Below are 25,707 nucleotides of genomic sequence, written 5' to 3'. Positions count from 1 at the left end.
TACTCTATTTCAAGCAGTGAATAATGCTTTTATATAACTTGAGAAGTACAATTACAGGAAAGGCAACAAAATTCCCTCTCTCTATTGTTGCTTGTTCAGAGGCTTAGGAGAATTAATGAGAAAGAACTGGTACTTAATTCCTTGTCTGACAAAGTGGCAGGGGAAACACTCCTTTCTTTTCCTGTTATTAGAGGCCACTGTGTTTCTTCATACTAGAGAAAAACTATGAGGTGTAAAAGCAAATACAAAACCTATTTGGTCTTCCTTCACCATTATTTAGAGATTCTTGGTATACAATCAGGTAGCTTCATGCTGAAAAGCTTATAGTAGACAAAGGAGTCCTTGCCCTTCAGCTGGGATGGCATAAGTGACCATATGAAAGTCCTTAGACTATTCTAGTGCATCAGCTTTCTTTCTGAACAACATGTAAAAAAGCATGGGGTTTTTAAAACTGCAGGTAGTGCCTGGAAACTACTTAAATGGCTTAGAGATTAAAAATGACATTTAGTGAATCCCAGCTGAAATATCACTGCCACTATTTATATGGAAAATTCATTTGTTCTGCTTCCTTTCTGTCAGGGGATTTGGTGACATTGCCTCAGCAATGTCAACAAACCATTGGTTTTATCTCATTCTATAGGCAGCTGCTCTCCTTCCTTTCTGCGAGCTGAGTTTGGTGCCATATGTTCCTTTCACTGTCTCGGCTGGAATGGTAACCATAGCTGTCATCTGTGATATCTATGATGATTTATTTCCATGTTTATGCATTTTGAAGGGGCGTTCATACCTAGGGACTCATCACCTTGTTATCTCAGTTTTTTTACTTCTTTTTTTACACACCCCATTTTTAATTCTGCCTCCAGATTCCTTCATTATTAATATTTCAGTTTTCCATAAAATATATCTGTAGGTTCCTAGCAATGATTCACTGTTAGAACTGCTAAATTCTGCTTTGCATTTGTAAGTAACTGAATATGAGACCAATGAAACAGAACACACCATTATCACTACAGTTCCTTTAAGTGTGGATGGTGTTACTCTAAAACAACTTTCAACGAACTTATTGAGTTGGAGGAGAAACACAATCAGCTTTATTGTGTCCTGCTGAGACTTGTGCCATGTAAGGTGCAACCTCAAATATTTATCCAGCTAAACAAGTCTGACTTTGTCAATCAGCTGCTTAGCTGAGATACTCCTCTAGCATGTCTGTTCCAGGACATTGAGAATATTAAATCATAGATTTTTTTTCTGACAACATAAACAAGGCAAAGAAAAATTTTACTACTGCCTTTTTTTCTTGTCATCAGGATACTCTTGTTTTCACTGAAATTGTGTCTGTGGTATATCACAGATTCCCATAGTTAATCTGACAACACAGAAGCTACAGGGCGAATATAAAATCTTACTAGTTCTTTTGTTTGCTTTTTAAAGCCATACATAGCCTATAACTTTTAATACATTTAGCTACCTTTAAAAAAGAAAAAAAAAGAAAGAAATCGAGCTGAGATCTTGCTCCAGAATTAGGATGTACAGCTGGGCACCACCTGTCCCAAACTGTGCTGGCAGTTGTAACCTTAAAGGCCCTCCAGGTATGATATTATCAATCACAATCCACATTTTGCTCAGAACTGTAATTACTTTTTGATCTAGTCTTTGTTCAAGTACTTGTCTCTTGCTTTTGTTCATTCCCGGAAGCAAAGGCTTACGCAGCATTTCTTTGTTTTCTGTCTGCTAGGCACTGCTCTCATCCATGCTACTGCTGTCAGGACTACTTGCAGGTTGCTCTTGACTCTGAGCTCTGCCACCCTTCTGCCCACGGGGCTGTGTTGTTTCTTAGCCCTGTGTGGAACACTGGGCTGTTTCCAACCCTCTACAGATTTCTTCCTGGAGTAGGTAACTTCAGCTGCTTCAACATGCCACCAGAGAAGCCAAGACTTTGGGCTCCTTAAGTGCTTGGAATGAAGGTTTTATTAATAACCCAACACAGTACAGACGACTAGACAAACTTCCTCAATTCACACAGCTTAAACAGGTTCTCTTAGTTTTCACTTTACTTTTGTGTTGTAAGGTTGAAAAACTCTCTTACATTTAAAATATACAGATGGTGCTTTGCTTGTCTGTGTAATAAAAGACAGTAGTAAAATTATTCTAAGTAAATAGTTTCTGATATACATGATATGCTAAAGATAATTTTATTACTATAGGAAATCAGGCTTTACTGCAAGAAATTGCATATTTTTATTTCTCTGACCCTGCAGATTCAGATGAAATCTCTATGTAAGTATCTTCCTGTCATTTTTGCATAGTGAGATTTTCAGCTGTCTGGGAGCTTCTAGCTGCCCTAATCTCACTTTTTGTTGTTTAGCACTTTTCACCCTGGGCCTCTCCCATGCCACTCTCTCTGCTGCCACTCAAAGATCAAATTCCAGAACTGCATCACTTCAGCTGGTGCTCTGTGTAACTGGAATGACCTACATCAGTGAGTGCTTTCATACCAGAACACATGTTGGTGTAATCACTGGCAATAGAAAGTTGTGTCCATGATGGCAGAGGAAAAACTGCATTTGACTGGCACTGTTTCCATGTATGTTTTTGTGTACTGTGGCAAAATCCATCTTTTGTTAGTACAATAACAGCACTCATATAAGCGAAGCAATCAGAATGATCAAAGTGGAATTTTTGCTTCTGTAGCTACTTTTAAGCACAGTCATACTGGGCAGAGTACTAGGTCATGGCTCTCTTTTCCACGGCTGTATTTGCAAAGGACACATTACAAGCTATAACAGTAAATCTTGCTTATACCAGGGTATCTGATTTTCATGTACTGTGTTGATTGCTTCTAATGTATTGACAATGATTGAAAAACAGCTAAGGAGTGCTGTCTTGGCATGCTATACCTAGCAGTATGTAGCATATGTAGGGCTTTTATTGGAGAATCTGTGAAAAAATATATCTGTTGGGGGTGTTTTTTCACTTTAGTAACATGCCAGAAAATCATAAAATCAGGTTGTGCCTAAAGTCCTGATTTGTTTCATGTGTAGTAAGATCAGCATGGAAACATTTAGGCTTCTGTTATTCATGAATGTAGTGGAAATGCTAAGCCACAACCTGAACCAGTGATGGAGCACCTGGTGGGAAGGCAGGGCCAACCCAGGGGAACTCAGGTGCATGTAGTGCCCTTGAGTGAGTGGAGGGGGTGGAGTCAGGATCCACCTCTTCTCAGACCTCATTTACGGGCTGGCAGTGGAAGCACAGGTAGCTTGCTGGAGATCCTCTGCCTACCAGAGATCTTCTAGAGGTAAGTAGTTTTTCTTCCTTTGTTTCTCTTTTGATGGTGTCTGCACTTGAGTTTGTTCTCATTTGCTGTAGCCTAGGGTTGTTACCGTTCTACTATTATTGCCATACTCTCCGTTGTGTTGTAGTATTACAGTGTTACAATGGATGAATTAGAACTTAAGGAAATCATAAAAACAGTAACACATAGACTAGAAAATAGTGTTCTTTATGCTGTTATGTTTGAAGTCACTTTTTCTTCAGCTAAAAGATTGTGCAAGGCCCAAAGCAATTGGTAAAGGTCTTCTAGAGAAGAATAAAACCTGAAATGAACTTTTTTTTTTTTTTTTAAACTGTGAATATTTAAGGATATTATTTCTGTATGTCTTAGCTTTTCTTACAGACGGGAGAAAAAGCAATTATAGTATATGGAATCTTACAGCATTCTCACAGTTCTAAGAGAGATTATTTTGTTAGATTTGAGTTCTATTTTCAATGTCTTGGTTGTTATTTTCATCTTCCTAAAGTGAAAACTACTCATTTCTTGGTACTGGGAAGAGTTGTGAGCTTTGACTGATAAGTAGGAAAGGACAGCAATTTATGACCTTTCCCTTTTGGATACATTGGCATGTTTCAGCGCTGTCTCAGGCTAGAGGGAATTAAAGCAATAGGCATCTTCCTGAATGTGAATCTGTAGCTCTGCTGCCAGTAGTTCTGCACTGCCCTGTTACTTTGGATGGTAACGAGGTATAGAGAGCACCCTACCTGTGAAGCAAAAGAGGCTTCTTAGTGCTTAAGCTCTAGTGGTTGGTGTTCTGCAGGGTTTGTGACTTTATTCCTTCCTACTAGACGTAAGAACAGCTGAGTTGTGTGAAAGAGTTGCAAACAGCCTCACCTGGGGCCTGTCCTGTAAGCCCAGGGTCCTTGTTTAGGTCTACTGTGCTGAAACAGTGCCCAGCTGTGTACCATGCTCACCCTGACCCTGCCTTGCAGCTCTGGCTTCTTTGCTTCGCTGTGGAGCTCCCTGTTCCTGCATACTTCACCACTGGCCAGCCCTTGTTGCTTTGCCTTTGCCTGCCACTGCCCTCTGGGTGCAGCTGCTGTGCCTGCTGCTGCTCAACACCTGTGGTACCTGGCTCACCTGGAGCCCAGCCTGTATTGCTGCATAAGGCAGCAGGAGCTCCTCATGAAGCAGCTTGCTGTCTCCAGGGTGGCTGAGGAGCTCTGCTTGTCTGAAAGCTCTGAGAGCAGGGTAAGCTGCTTTGAGATAGGAGTTTGAACTCTTTATGATGCTCAAGTTAGGCAGGAATTCTTAGCCAGCAGCTCTTGGTATTTTTATTTGTCATTTGTAAATCATAATGCTGGAAAGAAAGCATAAAATGAGTAAACCTTATTTTAACTGCTATTTCAGTTTCCCAGAAGGAACTGAACTGCCCATTACTACTGAACCCATGTTTCCAGTAGGAGGAGAAAAATGGAGACTTTAAAAGTCATCAAAAATTGCTGTTTAACAGTTTCATACACAAGCCTACTTAGATTTAAATTACAGAATTATTTCAGATTACATCCTCAAAAGTAAAACTCTTTATTTTTGAAGTACTTCAATTCCAAGAGCTCAAGCACTTTACAAACATTGCTGAAATGAAGTTTGTAGCTTTCCACTAAAGTACAAACTGTTCATTTCCTGTTATTGTAAATGGAAAGTGAGGAAAGGTGAGTGTCATTTACTCAGGTGATGAATAGCATTTTATAATAAAGTTATCTGTTTGGGGTTTAGTGCCATCTCATGACTATTTAATAAATCTAAAACAGTTCCTGTTGAATTGGTAGCATGTCCCAGTCCTTGCTTTAAGCTACAGTTTTTCATGCCAGTACTGTTTATCTTCTCTATTGCTTGTTTGGTTGCATGGTGAGGTAGCTATTTTTTTGTTCAGCTGAACCTAATGGAATTATCTGTCAGGCTGTTCTTGCTGTGAGGCTGTGTGAAATCTCATCCTTTGAAAATGTGTTACAGACCCAGTTTTGCTACAGACATTATATACAGTGTTTGGCAAATCTCTTAAGCTCTATCTGTTTCTGGTTGTGAAGTTAAGATAATTGTACTCCCCAGCCTTTTAGTATGTAAATATTAATAAATGATTATGCATGAGATGGTCATAGCCTACAGTGATGGAAAATCATAGAAGTGCCTTGATCAACATGTCTGTACATTTGAGTGTCTGCCCCACAGCTCTGCTGCGAAACTTGTGTAGGCTTTATTATTTTTTATGCGAAATCTTAAATATGCCTATTGTGGTTTCTCAGATTCAAAGTACAAACATATGGGCATTTCTTGTATCTGTGCCATTTCCAAAATAGGTTGAGCAAAATAATACTCAAGGAAAAGGTTTGGCGTTGTATGAAAGGGAATAGCATTTCATCCTTTTTCAAATAGCAAGCACCACTCATTGCAGTGGCAGGTATTGTGGCACTGACAGTACTTACCAGAATAGTAATGGGAACTTCTATTGGAAGGGCTTGTATCAGCTTAGGAATATAGCATGTAAGGTAATAATTAAAAAGTTAATGTGAGTGTGTAACAATGAGCTGTAAGATAATGGTTACTGGTTCAACAACCAGCGGTGTCCAGAACACAAAGTCTTAAATCCTGAATTTAAGGAGGAAATGAGCTGAGTACAGGTTACAGAGCTTTATAAAGAAGTGAAGTGCAGGAGGAGAAGAGAAGAAAGCATTAAGGCCTTCAACTCGGAGGATAAAAGGTGACTTGCTTTGGAAGTATGCTCTGAAATTCATTAACTCTAGTGAGATTTAGCAAAAGCCCAGCTGACACAGTGACTACAGAAAGTGAAGTTCTCCAGGGTATCAAGGTCCTTTCTTAATGCATATTGCCAAGCAGATTATAACATCTTTTCTAGTGTATTTTGTGTAAAGGAGGAACTAACCTAAACTACAAGATTTTATGAAAGGAAGCATTCTAGCAACAATAATAGGCATGTTACCTACTAGACTATGTGTTTGCAAGAAGTAAAAGGATGACTGGTAGTGTTTTGTTGTCTACCATCAGCACCAGCCATTGTGTCAGCCTTCATATCTCATGATGTTTAAAAGCACAGCCATCCCACACTGTGATCAAATTAGAGGTTTACAAACCCAAGATACAAAACTGCAGGAAGATGTATTATACTATGTGATAGTCATAACTGATTAGGCCATTTTTAGGTGGGAAGGATGGCTTTATTTCACTTGTTTTTCTGAGAGAGAGGTGGTAGCAGAGAGACTGGTTGGTTCTTGTTCTTGCTGTTTTAGCCTGTGCTAGTTCATATGGCTACTCAGACTGTGCCTGTTGCTTTTATTATTTGGTTGGGGCTATTGAAGGCTCTGAGCATTGGCTTAACTCTTGCCCATGCTGGCCTGCAAGCTTGTGATAGTTGCTAATTTTCCTTGTGGTCTGGCTACGTAAAGCATTTTTTCACTTTTGTTTGCTGACTGGGTGCAGTGTTATCTGTTGTGGTTTTGTGTGTGTGTTTGTTTTTTTTTTTAAAGCGCTTCAAAAGATCAAACCATGTTCAGGCAAGATAAGACTGTTCTGAAAAGCCTTCAATTTGTAGAACAGTGATTTTTATATATAAACTTTATTATTTTTGAGTCCTGCTTTTTTCCCCCTCTTGAATCTCCAACATCTGCAGCTAGTTCTTAAATCTCGGAGTTTTCAGGCAACAGGGGGAAGAAAAATCTGCTATCGGCTGTTGTGCTTTAAGCTTCTAACGCTGCACGGCTCTTCCCAGCCGCCTCCAGCAGGGGCCCTTCTTTTCAAAGACAGCTGGCGGCTGCTGCGGACCAGCCGCTTCGAGGTCTGGCTGACTGTCGCTTTCCGTTGTGTTACCTTACCCGATGTTGAAACTTGAGCTGTATGTTGTTCTGGCTGCACTTCTTGTAAAAAGCTGCTCATCTCAATAAATTTTGAAGTGTGTGTGTGCTCTGGAAATTTCCAAAGTTTTATTGCTAGTTCTGGGACAAAAAATTCTATAATTCTCTAATGTTAAATTCTGGCAATTTAGCTAGTGATATGGCAGAAGCATCACAGGAATTCATGGCTTAGGAACTAAAAGCATCCCCTGCCACCACCCGCAACAGCTGAGTGCAGATGGGGAAGCTGGCTCTTTGCCATCATTAGTGAGGAACCCATTCTCAGTGCTGATTGATTTGCCCTAATGCTGTTGGTGTCTTTTTTCCTTTCTTTTTCTCCATGCTATTGCTGGCAGAAGGGTCTTCACTGCTAACAGGTTTGCCTAGTTCTGGCATTGAGCTTAATATTGAATGACAATTAAGTACATCCTCTTCCAAGTCTTGTTGACTTTTAGTTTTGTGGCAGATAATTTCTAATGTTTGTATATGGAAATATTTTAACGACTTTGCTTTTGAAATTAAATTGTAATGAATCATTTTTTTCCATCATTAAAAACATGCAGTATTTACCTACTGCTTGTGGCCTCCATACTGAGCTTAATAGTTGCTTGTTAGAAAATGGAAGCTGACAGTAAAACAAGTCATTGATGAACCTGATGAAATGCTAAGCAATTATTAAAGATTCAGTCTTCATTCTGCTTTCATAGCAATACAGCAAAACATAAATAACTTGTTTTTATTTTTGGAATAGCTTTATATTTAGGAATAGCTTTCTTTTAAAATAAGATAGCAAATTCATAGATGAGAGGGTTTGACTTGTTACTGTCAGGTCAGATTCCATCAATTCTGCTGAGAAGTTAGTAATAGAACCAATGTTGTAGGTGATTTTAGAGGTCTTTTCCAACCTTAGTAGTTCTGTGGTTTGTGCTTTCCAGCAGTTCTGAGATCCAGTTCTGACATCAATCAGTGCTGGCACTGAGACATTTCCAGCTCGCATTGTCATCATCAGTTACCTCTTTCTGAATCCCATGGATTTTAAAATATGACACTTTCAAAGTAGGAGTGAGGCTGTAGCAGGTAGAACCCTGCTGGTACTGTACTGGTAACACTACTGCTAAGATGGCAGAAAGAAGAAAATGATTTTATACTATATTAATAAGTTTATTAAGTCCCTGAGTTTTGCTTACTCAGAGTTTGGTTGTTTTTTTTTTTTTTTTAAAGTCTTATCATGCAAAGTGGTAGAAGAGTTTAATGGTGACTCTTGTCTGCTTAGACCCCTTGGTTCTGCTGGCCATGGGGCTGCTCCTAGCTGTGTGCTTGTCCTGCCTGGTGGGTGCGATGCTGTCTGTGCTGACGTGTAGTGGTGTGGCACTGCTTTCTTGCCTTGAGTAAGGCCACTTGTGGAGTGGCCGTATATCTCTACTTTGTGGGACCAGTGTCCTCACAGCTGCCAGAAACAAATAGTTGCTTGTGTCTTCAGATTGAACAAGTGACTGCACAGCAGTGATGCTGTTGGCAGTAATGCTTTTTTACTTGAAATAAGTGTTCTAGAATTGTCTGTGAGCTGGTGCAGTTGGCCTAACAGGGGCCTTCCAGCATCCCTGCCGCGCACCGAGCTCCCTCCGATCCCCCGCCGGGTCCTCGCCCTCGGAGCAGCCCCGGGCCGTTCCCGCAGGCCGCGGCCTGCACGCTCTCAACCGAGTTCCCGCAGAGCTTCCAGCGCCGCCGTGAGCCTGGCGGATGCGCGAGGAGGAGGAGGACGGCAGCGAGCGAGCGAGCCGCCAGGTCGGCAGCGCCCGGGGAATCCTCGGGCCGCTCTCCGAGCCGGGGATGCGCGATAGCGATCTCCAGCGCCGAGCGCTCGCCGAGGCCCCGCGGCGGTCGCCCGACCTCCCCTCGGCGGCGCGGGGCGAGCGGAGCGGTCGGGGCCGGCGGCGGCGCCCGCCTCTGCCTCCTCCCCCTCGGTGCCCTGCCTCCTCCCTCCGCCGGGCGGCCGGCTGCGCGGGGCGGGAGGGAGGGAGGGAGCGCGGCCGAAAGGTGTTGCTGGAAGTTTGAAGAAGGTCGCCGGGCGCTCCGGCAGCATCATGGCGGAGCAGGGCGAGTCGCCGGTCCACGTCCAGCAGCCCCAGCCGGCGCCCGTCGCCCCGCCCGTCGGCTGGCCCATCTGCAGGGACGCCTACGAGCTGCAGGAGGTTATCGGTCAGTGCGGCGGGCGGGGTAACGGGGCGGCGGCGGGGGATGCGGCGGCGGCCGGCTCCGGGCCTAGCGGCGTATCTCTGCCCGGAGCCGGGGCTCGTCACTGCGGCGGGCGCGCCCGGCACTGCGGTAGCGCTGCCGGCGGCTGCCGCAAACTTTGTCCGCCCGGCGGCGGGCGGTGCGGCCCCGGGGGGCGGCGGCTCCTTCTAGAAAGCGCCGCGCCCCGCCCGGTGCGGCCCGGCGGCTTCGCTGTGCCGCATCGTCAGCTCGGGGCGGCGCGGAGCCCCCTGCTCTGCCGGGACCCCGGGAACTGCGGATGCGCTCCTTGCGCCGTGTGGCTCGCGGCGCACGCAGATGCACACGCATCCACTTGGATTAGTCTGCATTTTTCTGGCGGTTTCTTCGGGGAGGTGTATCTCACCCGTAGACCCGCTGCTGTCGCGCACGCTTCCTTTTTCCTTGTGTTCCCTGTGTATGCCCGCTCGTACACGAGGTCGGTGCGGCATCGCTGCTCGGGTCCATCCCAGAAACCGCCGTCCCGGAGGGCGGTGGGACGCAGCCCTGCAGGTAGGAGCTTCGTGCTGCGTGCTTCGTTCCTGCCCATCCAGTGTGCATCAGATGAGTTCCATCTCCATCTGTGTTCTGGAGTTTTGTTATCCTGAAATGTGCACTGTGATAATGCGACCACTGTTAGCAGTCCCTGCAGAGGAAAGTTTCTTATCTCCTGACCTGGGCACTGCTTGTTGCTAATGGAACCTACTGTGAGAAGACTTGCTTTTGTTTGTACATGATTCTTTTAAACTTTGAGCAAATGCTGCAGGAGATACAGGCCTAAGACTGGGATTGCTATTCTTTCAATACATTTAAATTTAAAAAAAATTACCCGCATGAGACTTGCCTGGTGGTGCTGTTGGCTGTCTTCACTATTGCACACCAATTGCTCATGGCTTTCAGGCCAGTGACAGTGAGAACTAGGAGTTATTGATCAGGGCTGCAGGTTGTGCTCGCTCAGCTTTGTCATCAGGCAAGCTATTTTCCATAAGCAGAAACAAAACAGTTGAGGTCTGCTACCTTAGAAAGGTGCTCGGATGGCTCTGAATGCCTCAGCACAGGCTTATTGGCTGCAGGTCTGTCTCTTACTCAGTGTAGGAATGGATTGCTTTTCACCAAGCAGAATTAATTCTACCTGCGTAAGCCGTGTCTTTGCTGAGGATTAAACTCACTTTTAAGGTGTGGGCTGGTTTTTGTTTAAGAAAAGCATCCAACAGTTCTGGATTAAGTCTTGCCTGGGGTGAGTCACGAGAGTTGTCTTTCATAGAATGGCTGTGTGAGCTTTCTGGGTGAATGTCTTTTTCCTTTCTGCTTAAATTCTTACATTTAATATGTTTAGAAATGTAATACACACATACTTAAGAGTTATCCATTGTAAGGGTAGATGCTAATTGATGTAGCAAATCTGTATCTGAAGAGTAACTTTATTGCTGGGTACCTATGGGTGCTGCTAGATATCAATATTTCCTTAATTAAAGCAAAGCCTAGTGAGGAGATGGAGGTCATTGGATATAGGACCATATAATCCATAAACCATGTATTGAATTCATGAACATGGTGATCTTATTTGACTTGTGTTGGGCTTCTGCTAAGTTGTTGCTTATGTTATATTTTTCTTCTCAAGTGCATTGAGATTTATTTTGTACTGTGACTTAAATCTTGTGGGGTTTTCTTTGCCTTGATAAAAAATCACTGTGATTAAGCTTTGTCTTGACACTGTTAAAAACAGTAAACATACAAAACTTGTAAATTCAGTGCAGTTGACCAAATGTGAGCGTAACATGGATCCAGCATCTCCAGAATTGTTGATTAGAATAGATCTAATGAGGGATTCCTAAAGCATTGCTTTTTTTTATTGGAGAGAGGCAGGAATAATACAGCTCTAGCTCAGATCATATTCCCCTGCTGCAGCTGGGGGTTAGCTAGGGTTAGCTAGGGTTAGCTGCAGTGAGAAACTGAGCAGCTGCCACTGGCTGGAGAGAGCCCTTCACCTGTGGCAGGCACCTCCCACCTCTCCCCCAGGAACTGGGTTGAATCCTTAGGGATGGCTTCTGTTACTGCAGCCCTTTGCCAGTGAAATGAGAAAAATAAGGGGCATCTTTGTGGGCTCTGCAGGGGGAAAGGTGAACTGGGATGTTTGATCACAAAACTTCACAAAGTAGCCTTTGTATCATATGGCAATTAGTACGCACATGCACAAAATGATTTTGGTTGACTGCTTTAGAATAAATTTAATTTTTGTTGGTGGTCACAGAATGGAAAGTGAAAATCATTATTAGTCGCATAGATTGTTTCTGTCCTGCCTGTGGATTTGGCAGGTTGGAGAAGCTCTTCCTCCTTTCTCTGTGCAAATGTAAGGTTTTTTCATGTTGCTTGCTGTGTTTGGTCAAATGCATTTGTGAAGGGTGAGGCCATGTGGTATGGATATCAAATGATACAACTCATTCTCCTGCCATTCTCTACTGATTATTTTCTGTGACTGTTAGAAGATTCAAGTGCCTGTTAAAGGGGAAATGCTGGCCCTAAGTAGTGCTTCTTCTGAGATGTAATTTCATGTCTTTTTATTTATGGTGGTTAGCCAGTTCTCTGCGAACTCTTGGTGCGCGGTTTCATGATGCATTTAATCTGCTCCAGCAGGCAGCTGCTGAAAGGAGCTCATTGATCTGACAGAAAACTAGTTCTGCAGCTGGGTTGGTTTTCAGTCAGATCAGATTCCCTGTTTGACTTGCCACATGGTTACTCTGTTGGAAAGAAGAGGGTCTTCCTGTTATTCCTACATACAGCTCGTTACTGCAGCAGGAAGAAATCATTGTGATTGCTGTCTGTAAATGTGGAGGATAGAGTTAAGAGCTGAGAAAATTGTCTCATTAACTCAGATTTGTCCAGGCTGTCTCTAAACCTGTTTAGAAGCAAAAAGGGGATTTTCTTTTTTCTTTTTTTCTTAGTTTTTGTAAGCTGGATGTAGCAAGTGAGGTTTATTCCTTCTCAGAAGCAGTAGGAATCTGTACAGAGCGAGTGTTTGAATGGTAATCAACACAAAAACATGAAAATTATCTGGTCTTAACGTTAACTTTAATGGGTTACATCAAATGGATGAGATAAAGCAGCACTTTTAAAAATATTTTTAAGATCTCTGAAGTTGATACGAACAATTGACTTGGTTTGCTTTTGTAGAACTGCTGCAGACAGTGCATTCCTCCTGCATGTAACTTAATCTCTGTGAGACTGTGATGATTTGAGGGAAGTTTCTGTTACAGAGACACAGATTATATCATGGCTGCTACTTCCTGGTGTGTAGTTACATTTTTTTTGCATCTTCTTCTGTAACTGATTTGGAAACATAATTTGCCTAGAAAACAGGCAGAATTATTTGGAAAATGAAGAGTTACTTACATATGATGGATTGGCTTTATATTGGCAACTCATTTAGAGGTTACCCTAGTTGTGCTGTGGCTTCAGTCTTGTATTGCCTTTCTGACTTTGGTCAAGGTTTTCTGTCAGTTAATAACCATTTGGAGAAACTAAAAAATGTTAAATCTCTATTTTGTAACTTAAAAAGAGTGTCTTTTAATTCCATTGCCAGAGTGAAGATGGTCATTGCACAACTTAAGAATACTTTTCAGAACATCCCCAGTGCTGTGCTGCAAATGAGGCTCAGCAGAGCTCTGTTAGTTGCTTGACTTGTCTACGCACGATAGTAACAGTATTGGGTAAGAGAGCTTTGTGTTGGTCTTTTTTGAGAGGAAGTGAACTTTCTGCATTAGAAACTCCAAGGCTGGAGACAAAGCTGTAGTTTTTGTCACTCACAAGTTATTAGGCTTTGTAAGTGATCGAGTGATTTAACTTTGTTATATAACACGGTGTATGGGAAATTGGTAATCACAGCCTGAACCTCTGATTAATCAGCTGAGGCAAGTGTCGGGTCAGCTGTGGGAGCACAGGTGAGACTAATTTAGCTGTGCTCCCGGAAGGCGTGGAGCTTGACTCCACCTCCTCTAGACTTCATTTAAGGGCTGACCACCACTAAGGCAGCATCTCTTGGAGATTGCTCCCTGGTGGAGATTGCCTCAGCATTTCCCAGCAGACCTAAGGCTTCCATACAGGTGAGTTATTCCTGTAAATAACCCTTTGAGTATTGTCACTGTACACATGGTAACTTTCTTTTAATAACCCATGCAATTGGAATTCAAACTTGTTTGAAAGGAGATTGATTACATTTTATTAGAACTGGGATGGTATGGAAATAGCCTCAGATTAAGAAAAAATGTATAATTTGCTTTGGTTTTGTTGCTATTGTAATTAACCAGCTAATCTTGTTTATAACTTGTCAAACAAAAGGGAAAGCATAATCAACGTGCTCAAGATGTCAGACAGCTGTCAGGTAATATGTAACTGTAATTTACAGAAATGTATGCTGCGGTTTCTTACTCTTGGAAGCTGTTGGTCACTTTTTCACTTGCATCTCATGCCCCTCTGCGTTGTCTCTTACTTCCCAGCTTCTTCCTACAATGAAGGTCCAAAGCCTTGGAGACCTAGAAATCCTTGGCTCCACAGGAGCTGCTCAAGTGACACAAGAGGAGCGGTTCTGCTGCAGAGTGTATGGAAATTTGAGGGGTTTGCATGACTTAGATTCTCTTTAAGCCTTGCATCAAGGCTTTGCATCTTCAGACTGGAACAGCTACTTGTGACCAGCATTGTAAGAATGTATTCATAGTTTAGGCTAAGTTGAGACCTGGGAGAGCAATTCTACATTCATTCATGTGTTGTTCTAAAATATCAAAATTGTTGCACTGTGAATTTTCTTTTTGTGAAGGATTACTTACAAAAGAGACCAGTTGTTTTTTCCGGAATTTGCTTTCAAACGGAGCTTCTGTTTGTTAAGTGGAAACAAAACCACATCTGTTCTGATTTGCTTGAGGGGGGGGAAAAAACTGAGTTCTCTATGAGAAGAAGATGTGGATGACTTGTATAGTGGCCACATATGTAGGCTGTATTTCATTCTTGTGTGACTCTTCTGGTTCTTTCTTCCCCTTCCCCACTTCCTTCCAAGATAATTCAGAGCTACAGAGCAGCAGTAGATGGAAGGTGGTTTTCTTTCTGGTAGTAATAATAGCAATTATTGGCTCTTAAAGAATGGATCTTAAAAATAAGGTTAATTTAATTACTGTTGATGACTTCTTGTGTTTGCTGAAGTCACTGGGATGGTTCTGAACAGGAGCAGAGCAATCTGCTTGTTGAACTTGGAAAATAAGTACCACCCTAGAAAACTTGCTGGTGCTCCAAAATTAAAAGCAAGATACATTTTTCCTGAATGAAGCTGCACTTGATGAAATCTGATGAGACAGCTTTTCTGAATTGGTGGAATTTCAATGTAGTTTTGCTGGTAGGATGAAATCCTGATAACTGCTAGATTTCTGTTTCTTGGGAAGTTTAAAGGTCTTTGTGCATAAGGATAGCATAGCTGAAGCTTGTTGGATGTTAGGAAGCATCATCCAGCAGTGGCAGAAAGAAGCAATGCTGGTTGGTGTAAAATACTTGAGTGAGGAACATGCTTTAAACTCATTTCTTTTGTCTCTATCTCCATCATGCCGCATTTTGTGTGTTGGCATTAACAAAACCATAAGAGCAACCAACACTTGTTAAATGCTTGTCTCTTTTGTGTCTTCATCCAGTGTTTGGCTGCTGCCTTCCTCAACAGCCCTAGGATCACGTGGCAGGAGTGTAATCCTCTCTGCTACCTCCTTCTTCCTGCGCAGTACTTGTTGCTGGAGACCATGCTGTCATATTTAATGTGTACCTGAGATGCATAATGCTATTTGTGGGGGAAACCCTCCAGTGGGGCAGAAAATGTACTAACGAGGAAAAACATGGGGGAGTATATTGGGAAAAGCAGGCAATTGTGAGGTTACCTGACAACAAGGGAGGGAATTTGATATTTCCTGAAACAGCTGCTGTGTCAGAGTTATTTACTGGTTCAGAAGATAACATCAATAAAGGGTAAGATTAATCTTAATGGAGTGCTGTGCATAGTTCTGTTTACTTTGAATTCAGGTTGACTGGTGGCTTTCCTTGTGGGTTTCTGTTGTGCTGTAGAGACAGTGGCAATGCTGATAGCAATGGTAGGTTTTTAAGAGTTCTGAAGAATTGTTGGGTGCAGTTTTTCAACAGTCGGCATTGTTCATTTGTTAATGGATGTATTACGTTTGTGACGTTGGTAGGATTAATGTTCCCAATCCTTTGACCCAAAGTATTTGACTAAACATGTGACTCTACTCAATGACTTGGTGAAACTTCAGTATGATAAATTAGCTGTCTCCATTAATCCTTTGTCCTTACAATTAATGATTTCTGAATTGTTTGTGCCCGTGAATATCTACATGCCTTGGAGGTATTCCATTCAGAAGTAAATTGTAGGTGAAACTTTAGGATGTTCTAGAAGGCTGGTATAGTAAAAACTTCACAACGTAATCATTAAGCTGAGTTATGGTAATGTACCATTGGGATTGGAAGGTTTTTGGTGTTCCTGGTCTTGCTTTCAGATATTGTGTGTATTTAAGATCTGAAGGATCATAGATCTTAATGCTGAATATCTGAGGGCTCACTTAACAGAAACTATTGACATACAATTGATTATAGCTGCAAGCAAACTGTGCACCAAGTATACCTGTTCAATTATAGCGGTACATAAATAGTTAATTTAGCAGACCAGAAAAATATTGTTGACTTGCTGGTCATAGTTGCTGTCCCAAAGAAGTGAAATTAACAAGATCATGAGCTTGGGCTGTATCTTTAGACTTTCTCAAAAGATCGTGTTCTGGTTGAGAAGGATCACTACTAATTGTTTTGAAGGCATTTTACTAATAAGACTGAACTTAAACTTATTTATTCCTTAAGCATAGTGTTCTTCCTTTTATTTTTAAGCTACTTCAGACTAATAAGAACTTAAGTTACTAATAATAAGAGCTAGCTTAAAATTGCCAGATGAGAGTGTAATTATCGTGACAGCATTTACATTGCTTCACCATTTCTAGTTTTTCATGAGAAGTGGTATCAGAAACAGGGAAACAGGTAAGTTGTTTTTTTTTGGTTTTTGTTTTTTTTGCTTGTAGCGTGCATTCATGACAAACTCCAGTTCTAGCAAAGCAAGCTCTGTTGTGAACTTCAAGATGTTTTGTAGCTCAGCACTGCAGTATTAACTGGAGATCCTCACAACTGCAGTAGCAATGCTGCCTTTGTGTTGGCAGATTGCTTCATTCTCAGAATGATGTACTATGCGGTGACATCCGGAAGACATAGAAAATACGGTGTTCTTGTCCCCGTTTTATTAGAGTTGTTCCAAGTGTTTACTTCCAAACTAAATGAGGAACAATAAAATGCGCTAACCAACTAAATCAACACCACCATTTGTTTATAGTGCTACTTCAGAAATGAACAGTAATTCTTTTAGTGGCAATTTTTTTTATTTTTTATTTTTGCTGGGCAGAAGATATGACTTGCAATAGCAAATCTTCAATTTATTCTGCTGCATAAAGTAGAGCTCAAGTGATAACCTGATAAGGAGACTATTGTCCTGCTATGACAGTCAATTTTCTTGCATAGCTTTTCAGAAGTATTTCCAGTGTGATTTTTAAATTTTTTTCTTCTTTGAAATGTCTGGATTCGTATAAATGTTGAACAGTGTTTTCAGTATTCCTGAAAGAACAGCAAGGGTGGAAGTCATTGCTGTATGTTTCTCCCCTGAAGGTGTTAGGGCTGGCTGTTGACTTTATGGTGCTGACAGGGGTAAAGGAAAAAGGGATTGTCAGCGGGTATGATCAGGATGCACAAAGGGCTTGTCCTTCAAAGGAAAACGTTTTATTTATCATTCTGGTATAAAGAAATATGTTGCGTTCTAAGGAGGAAGCTCTTAGATTGTGGTGGAAAGTGGCAAGCAGTTTCTTCTTAGGTGTTGAGGCATGGGCTTGAGTTATGACACTTAATAGGGAAATTTTAATAATTCTTAATATTTTGATAGTGCACTGCATGTGAGAGATGCACAGCGTGTGATGGTGGCACAGGAGGTCAGTACTGAATCCCTGGAAGGTGGCACTTCTGGCTGAAGCACCATATGACAAAAATAAGCTAAGGCAGGTACAATAGTAGTGGCTTGCACTGGACTCTTACTGGCTATGGCTCTGAATATTCTGAGGTCAGACTCCACAGCTTTATGAATTGCTGTAAATGCCACTTCTCACTCTTCATCTGCCTTCCTCTAAAATGACTGAGGAAACTGCCTGAGGGTGGTTTTTTCTGACCAGCCAGTAGGTGCAGGCAGGACTCAATGAAGTCCTAGGGGCACTGTAAACATGGAGAGTGTTGCTGGCATGGGCAGTCCTGGCGTTCCTGCTGCCAGTGGAGCACTGGGCTGTACAGGGCTGCAGAGACAGTGATGAGCCCACTTGCAGAGGGCATTGTGAGGCCTCTGAGACATAGCTGCAGCTTCCGCAGCAAGGCTGCCTTGCTGAGCCCATGTGTGAACAGGAGGATCAGAACAAGGCTGTGTCATATGCACATCCCACCAATGTGGGACATCCTCCTCGTTTCTTGTTGGAGACTCTGGAGCCAGAGGTATTTTATTATATTATTTGTATTTTTAACTTGAGGAAGCAGGCAGGATTTCATTCTGGCGTGGATCAACAACTTTTCTTTTTACTCCTTCTGTTTGTCTTTTATGTGATAATAGCATATGAGCTATTTTGAAAGTGAAGATCTTCCACTACTTGTAGCAGATGCTGTTTGGCTTAGAGTGAAAAGATGCATGGAGGAAAGTGCAAAAGAATGACTAGCAAGTCCTGTGGAGACTTTAAGATAAGCTTTAGCAATAAAGCTTTTATGCTGAGTTTAAGCTTTGCTTTGACTGAGGGAGTGGAAGGAACCAAAACACCAAACATGCCAGTTAACAATTTATGGAAATATCTAAACAAAGAGCGATTAAGCAATTAAAACATGGACAATGACTTTCAATCATGAGGCACTGCTGTGCTATTTTCAGATGCACACGAGAAAAGCTTCCAGTTGTTTTGAAGTTAACTGGTAACTGTATCCACATTTGTAGATCTTGACAACAAAAGGCTTTTTGTTCACAATTTGTATTCCTCTAGGACGTGCCAATTACTGAGGATAAGTGGAACATAATGTATGAGCAGGCTAGTATAACACGTGGCTAAACTCAGTGAGGTACCAGAAATCCATAGTTTATATTACAATAGATTTACAAGTAGAAACTACTCATTGGAGGATTTTAGATTTCTGTGTGGATGTGCGTGATGTAATTACTTCTAAGGGAACACACACTGCTATATTTGTTATGGCAGTAAGGTGTGTGAAAACGGCACAACTCTTGAAATATTAGTTGCAATCATCTGATTAATGCAGTGAGGTGGTACTGACTGGGACCAAGCTAATGGGTGCTTAATGAAAGAAGCAATGAGGCTTCTTACTATTGCTGTTTGTAAATAAAATATTTTATAATATTTAATGTTTTCCCTAGTGTTTTTGTTTATTCTGTCAAGCATTATCTGTGTATTGTATGACCACGATACAGATGTAACATATACCTTCCTTTGTTAGTGTGACATTTGTGCCTCTCATGCTCTTTGTGAGAACTGGTATGTTTTCTGTAGTATTTAATCATGATGATCAGGAACACACAAAACTACGGAAGGTTTGGCATGTTGAATGACGGTGATATTTTTCTTTCCATTGCATAGTGAGAACAGAAGCCTGGTAAGCAGGGCATGACTTGAAACAACAAAGATCACAAAGCCCAGAACCCCTATTTAATACTAAAATCATGTTAACTCTGTGAGTTATGTTCTTGATTGACACAGATGTATCTAAATGTCTGATGGCTTCCAAACTATATAAAATGCATTTGGGAAGTAGGTGTTACTTGTAAGTAAGCACAGCTTTTTAAGTTGTTGTCTTGGAGTTTGTTTGTGGGATATGGTACAGAAGCTTTGAGGTAGATAATTTTTGTTCTGTATTTGAGAAATGTTCAAACTGACTTCACAGAAGAAAGGTGTGTGTGAGGAAAGTGCTGTAAAAGGCAAACCAAAGATTTTAATTTCTTTTAGTGCGAGACTTTTATGATGGGCACTGGTTTAGACTATTATTAAGTCTCTTTTCTTTTCTGTCCTTTTTCAGGTAGTGGTGCTACAGCAGTTGTACAGGCAGCACTATGCAAACCCCGGCAAGAGCGTGTAGCAATAAAGAGGATCAACTTAGAAAAATGCCAAACCAGTATGGATGAGTTACTTGTAAGTAAACTGAAGGGAAACTTATTCTCAGGGAGGTGGTCTTCTTGTGTGTGGTTTTCTTTTTCCTATTTCAGTATTTGCTTGGTCTAAAAGTGAGAGCAAAAATTTTATTCAGGGTATTAGAAAAGGACTGGGAAATAACCTAAAAGGTATGTGTGTCTTTCCCCTTAAATAGGCTGCATAAATGTATATTTTTCCTAATGGTGGAGAAATAAGTGCAGTTGGGATAACCAAGTGCTGAGAAATGCAGAAAGAATCTTTTCCTTTGCTTTCTGGTTGTTTATTTTTTGGGAGAATTGTGTCCAATCCTCAACAGTGAGGAAGATATATATATATTTTTTTTTTTCTTTTTTTCTTTTTTTTTTTCTATTGGTTAAATACTGATTAAAAATCAAGGCAAAATTTAGTAGGTCTCTTTAATGTTTAAAGTACCATAAATGAGAGTAAAAAAATAAAAAGTTGAGTATTTTATAATACATTTTGTGGGGAAAACTAAGAATGGCTACATTGCCATCTACACAAGGAACTTGTTACAGCTAATAGCACACATTTATCCAATAGGTGATAGCAAACCATTTGAGGAATGTTGTTTGTTTGGGTTACTGATCAGAGGAGGGAGGAACCTGTAAAGGACTACAAGACTGCAATGCAGTGCAGAAGAAACAATATAGGCAAAATCACTAATCTTTTTTTTTTAAAGCACAACAAAACATCCAAAACAAACAAAACCCCAAACCACTCGTTATCTCCTATTGCTCCTAGTCAGGTGCTTACACGACTGTTGCTTATTTACACATAGCAAGAATCAAAGGACCAAGAACCATTCTAAAAGTGAGAACACTCTCTTCTGTTCCACAGGTTATACTTCTGCCTAGAGACTGTGGGCTTTTTCTAATGCAGAAATTCCTGCCTCTGAAGGAAATGATCTCCTCAGCAGGGAATTGCCAGTGCAAAAGATATCTTGAATTTGGTACAGAGGGTATGGTCCATCCAGTTTCTTCAGGAAAAAGTGGCTTGTTTACAGGAGAGGACCCAAAATGCTCTTCCCCTGGTGATTGATGGCATTTGCCTTCAGTTTATTTAACAGCTTTTATGGGGCATTGTGTTTTTGTTTTAAGAAGATTGTGGTAGTGGAAGCTACCTCTGAGGTAGTGAGATTTCTCTCAGACAAAAACTCAAAGATAAATTCTGCACAAGGCGCTGTGCCATGATAAATTACTACAGCCCATAAAGAAGATTCTGTTAAAGTGAAAATACTGATTAACATGGTCAAATGTTAGATCTATTTGGTCAGAATTTGAATAATGGGAATCATGAACTAAAGTTACAATAGACTAAAAAAAAAAAAAACACCACAAAAACAAGAACAAAAAAGTACACTAAAACTGCTGAAACTCTGGAAGAGATACCCAGATTGTATAGAGAGGTGATGACAGTTAGTTATCAGATTGTAAATGGTTACTTTAACAACTACCTGAGTATTCTCACTGATGAGCTATCTCCACTGTCTGGTGAATTTCTGGTTGCATGTTGCTTTCTTTTGGTACAAAGGCAAGTGTCCATAATAGCCTTTTTATAAAACAAAAGCCAATTCATGTTTTTCTGTGTTAAGATTTCTTTTTTTATTTGTTAATCTTCTTTGAGTGGAATATAAATTCTGACTTTCTCCATACCTTTTTAGCAGAATAGGGAAAAAGGCCATATGTGGTTTCTTTTGTAATTTTTGTATATTCTTACATCAGCATGCAAAACTGTTTCTTTTTCAGTGAAAGTGTTCTTATTCAGCCTCATTTCTAATAGAGACTTAAATTTTCTTTAAGAATGATGTTATTCTGGAAAAAGGAATAATTTACTTTGAAAACTGTCATCATAGCTTTGCGAACTTTTGTTTTCCAGTTGGTTAAATGTTTAGAATGCTCTTGAGGTTTTTAACACTTTTGAGTCTACTGAGTTCTCAATCGCTTGTTTTTTCTAATCACTTTTTGTTAGTATTGGGATACTTTAGAAGTGCTCTCTAAACGTGTTGTTTAGTGTAATTCTGCTGTTGAATAACTGGACAGCATACAAAGGCATCCTTCGTGTTCATCACTCTGTGGCTTCAGAGACATGGGAAAATGCAGCAAGCTTGGTGTCCTCATAAGCAGACTTAAGTTTTGGGCCAGTGTCAATTACAATAGAAAAAGCAGTGGGGGAGGGATTTAAATTAAGTTACATTAACAGCCAAACTCTTGAAATTCAGTAGTTTCCTACTATGTGCTGTGTTATCAGTATTGTAAACTCAATGTAACGTAGCTCTAGAAGCTAAGGAAGAAGTTCCTGTCCTCAGTACTACCCTGACAGGTTATCTTCTCCCACCTCCATACCTCCTCTTTTAAAATAGAAACAAAAGCAACAACACTTGACCAAAAACAGCATGATAAATACATACACATCCACAGAATGGCTTAATTTCTGTGCTTTTTCTGAGACACAGTGAATGGAATGCTGTTTTGAAATGTCCGTATGTTCATTACAGCAGTAAGCCTACTGTATGTTATATGGATGGCCTTTAAGAGACTGTCTGAGTATTACATGTTCTCAGGAAGGGGAGCTCCTATATCCATTACAGGGCTTAGCTATTACAGTGGAGTACTGTCAGATAAATATGGCACTGATGGAGCTGGTCAATAACAGTAAAGTGGAGGCTTTATATAAATGCCCTTACACAGCCATATCAAGATTTGTCTTTCACCAAGGAACTTGAGTATGTATTTCTGGACTGTTGGGGTCTTTGGAGGAGCCCTTAACACATCATGACTAATCTCTGAATGGTTACATGCCAGATGTCTGTGTTTTTCAGGAAGCGCCTACAGAACTGTCACCTTGCCTGTCTGCTTGGAGCTGGAGCCTGGTCCTGTGAATGCTATAGCTTAGCACCAAAAGTAGATGTCTCACAGTTGCTTACTGCTTTGTCACTCACCTGCCCTTAGGCAGACACATTTTTGTGCAACTGATCAGTGAAGCAGGGCTGGAAATCATCTGGCTGAAAAGAAATTAGCTTTTAACTTGGGCATGGCTCCTGATGCAGTTCACAAACATGCTAGCACAAATCATAGAACTGCTCAGGTTAGAACAGACCTTAAAGCTAGCTTTGTTATGGCAAATGTCTAAAGCTGTGTGAATGTGGAGACTGCATCTGGGCATTCACCTGGACATCCTGCTACAAACTGTTCTGCTGGCTGTATGTTTTAAGTAGATATTTCTCCTTCACTCGTGCATAGCATGGACCTCAGCCAAATAACTGACATTTATGGAGGCTTTTCTGAACTATGATAGAGGCTGTACAGAATTGAGTGGTTGAAATTAGAATCATAAAACTGTTTAGTTTGGAAAGGACCTTCAAGATAGAGTCCAAACATCCCAACCATCCAACTGTTCTCAACAAATTATTACTTCCCACCAAAATTTAATCCCCTTTTTTTTTTTTTTTTCCCCCCATAGGCAGGGGGAAAGCTTTGTTTTCTACTTTGTTTTGTTAATATTCATTTGAGAAAAGTCACCAAAGCTGAGACGCAAAGTACCTTTGGCCACGGTTTCTGTAATAGTTTGCTTCTTGCCACCAGTTGTTGCACACAGCCAAAACATTCAAAGTGCTTTCCATTAGCAGCAGGCAGATTTTGTGAACAATCATAGCTTTTCTGTGTTGGCAATGCAATAAACTAGTATAAGGAGTGAAATAGTAATATAGAATGGGATGATTTTACTTGGGGTTAGTATGGATAGCTAAGCTGAGAAAATGAAGCAGTAATTTACCTTATGTTTAAATTGGCGCATCTGGTGAGAAAGGGAAGTGTGTATGTTTCTTCTTCCCTTTTAGCTGCCTATTGTGTCCCACCTGAAAACATACAAAACAACCAGAAAGCTATGTTGTAAATTGTTTGGTTAGGTGGCTATACAGGCATTCACCATGTTATGGTTTGGGTCTGAGAAGCTGTCTGGGGAGAAGGGCTCTTGACAATGTGACTACCTGAAATGTAAGCTGCTGCAGTCTGACTCAATAATCACCAACAGACATAAGATTAAGTCAATTTTTAATACCATAGTTAACATTTTATTGTCAGGGGGCTGTGATTTGAGTGCATTGCATGTGACTCACTGAAAGAGTTCTTAAAACAGTCACTGAAATGAGGCTGGAAGTTCAAAATGGTGTCTATAGGCAGCTTTAATCCACCTAATTAGGACTGCCCTTGTGGTAGCTTCTAATGAGCAGTGGGGAGCCAGTGTTGCCTGGGTTCCCCTGAAAGCAATTACGTTTCAGGGAGGAAGGGTGAGAGTTCAGTTTCTAGCTGGGTTGACTCCTGGACTGACTCGCACTCTTGGAGTACATTCTCTGATGCTAGGGATGGATTAAGGCTGCGTGGCCAGAAGCAGAGAGGGAGGAAAAAGGTAGGGCTGTAGGAACTAAAGTTGCTTTGAGGCCTGATACCTTAGATTCAGAGGAAGCTCAAAGGCTTCTGTGTCAGGAGTTGGCAGGACAATGAGAACAGCCAGGAAGGTGCAGCAGAACAGTTATATGAAAGACTGACTAGAAAAAAGCCTTACTTAAAAGGAAAAATACAGGAAGGGTCATTTGTAAAGTGTACAGCTGTGTTTGGTATTACTTGGTAGTCTGACATCATTGCGCATCTTTTGGTGATTGTGTGCTCCTTTGCTCAATTGTTTCCTTAGACTTGGTCTGTAACAGTAATTGTTCTTGTTCCACTTCTGTTTGCTTGCCTGACAAGGTGGACCATCTGTCCATCTCACAGTAAGTGGAGCCAGGCCAGTGATTCTGTGTATTTTGTCCTTCCATCTTTCCCTCCTGCTCCAATTCTATCCTCTTGCATTGCTTTTGGACAGGAAAGGCAGTAGGTTTTCATCACCCTTGTGTTCTGTTGTCCAGTCTGTATCTACACCATCTCCTCTTGGAGGCTGCTCATTCAAAATGTGGGACTTTAAAAATCTCAGCTGGTATCAAAAGAAAATTGTTGTAATCATATCTGTATCTCCTGGCCAAGTATCTCTTGTGTTCTTTGCAATAATTCTTGATCTTGTGTATAGATCCATAAGTAAATTGAAGCATTTCAGTGCTGTAATACCTCTTTGCATATTTCAGTTCTGTTACAGTATTTCACTTTGGTATTAAACACTTGACGCAAGCAGAACTGATAGCTGTCTGTGTTATGCTGGGCTTTGTATTTCTTACAGAAAGAAATCCAAGCAATGAGTCAATGCAATCACCCCAATGTGGTGACCTATTACACATCGTTTGTGGTGAAGGATGAGCTTTGGCTGGTTATGAAGCTGCTAAGTGGGGGTAAGTTACTGCATTTACTTGTTTTGCTGCAAGGGAATTGCATGAATTTTCTAACGTGTGTTCTTTGAGTTAATTAACCTAAACCAAACAGGGAGAGGGCAAGAGAGTCTTAATAGGGTGGATCTTAAGACGTAGACATGCTGAATGGAATAGCAGTATTGCTATTACATACTGAAAATTGGTGGGATTAATTCAGGTGATGAAATTGCTGTCTTTTTATTCTAAATCATTTCATTGCAGCTCTATTAAGACTGGGTTGGTAAAAGTAATGGTGAGAATTAAGTCACTTCTGTCAATGTGGCTTTTTTTTTTTTAAATTACAAATCCTCTCTATTTAGAAGTACTTTTTTAAAAATTCCTTATTCAAGAAAGATTCTTTGTAGGACAGGCCTTACACATTGAATATTTTTTATTGCCTGAACTAACTGAACACATTCTGCAGTTTTGTTTTTTTTTGTGTGATATTAATGAATAGTATTGAAGCTTTTAATGGTTCTGGAAGAAGCAAAAGGGACTCAACTGAATGCACTTTAGGCTTAGAAAAATGAAACTCCAAAATAAGATGGTCCTGGTTGCTACATGATGTTCTTCAAAATTAGTCTTGTTGGCAACAGACATCTTTATCATTATGCTAGAAAGCGTGGGGGG

The 25,707-nt window shown here is 41.0% G+C and overlaps 1 protein-coding gene across 17 annotated transcripts in view; it reads left to right on the top strand.

Moving 5' to 3' along the window:
• Positions 1-25,707, top strand: part of STK39 (serine/threonine kinase 39) — a 112,878-nt gene that overhangs the window by 22,172 nt on the left and 64,999 nt on the right. For 7 of the 17 annotated variants that reach the window (XR_014947936.1, XR_014947940.1, XR_014947939.1 and 4 more), the window contains exons 1-3: positions 9,219-9,378; positions 19,612-19,724; positions 24,951-25,059. Coding sequence is in view for 8 of the 17 variants with exons in the window: in XM_015868583.2 (XP_015724069.1) it covers positions 9,264-9,378; positions 19,612-19,724; positions 24,951-25,059 (337 nt within the window). In the remaining 9 variants the exon portion in view is untranslated. Of the gene's footprint in view, positions 1-9,218; positions 9,379-9,617; positions 9,943-19,611; positions 19,725-20,582; positions 20,776-24,950; positions 25,060-25,707 lie in introns of those variants that run through there. The other 10 variants (XR_014947937.1, XR_004307918.2, XR_014947938.1 and 7 more) reach the window with 4 other exon arrangements.

This window comes from Coturnix japonica, chromosome 7 (genome assembly GCF_054131305.1).
Source record: "Coturnix japonica strain WE chromosome 7, WE-NBRP24, whole genome shotgun sequence".
Classification (NCBI taxonomy): domain Eukaryota; kingdom Metazoa; phylum Chordata; class Aves; order Galliformes; family Phasianidae; genus Coturnix; species Coturnix japonica.
Note: the sequence above shows the minus strand (reverse complement) of the source record. Positions and strands in the feature narration are given on the sequence as shown.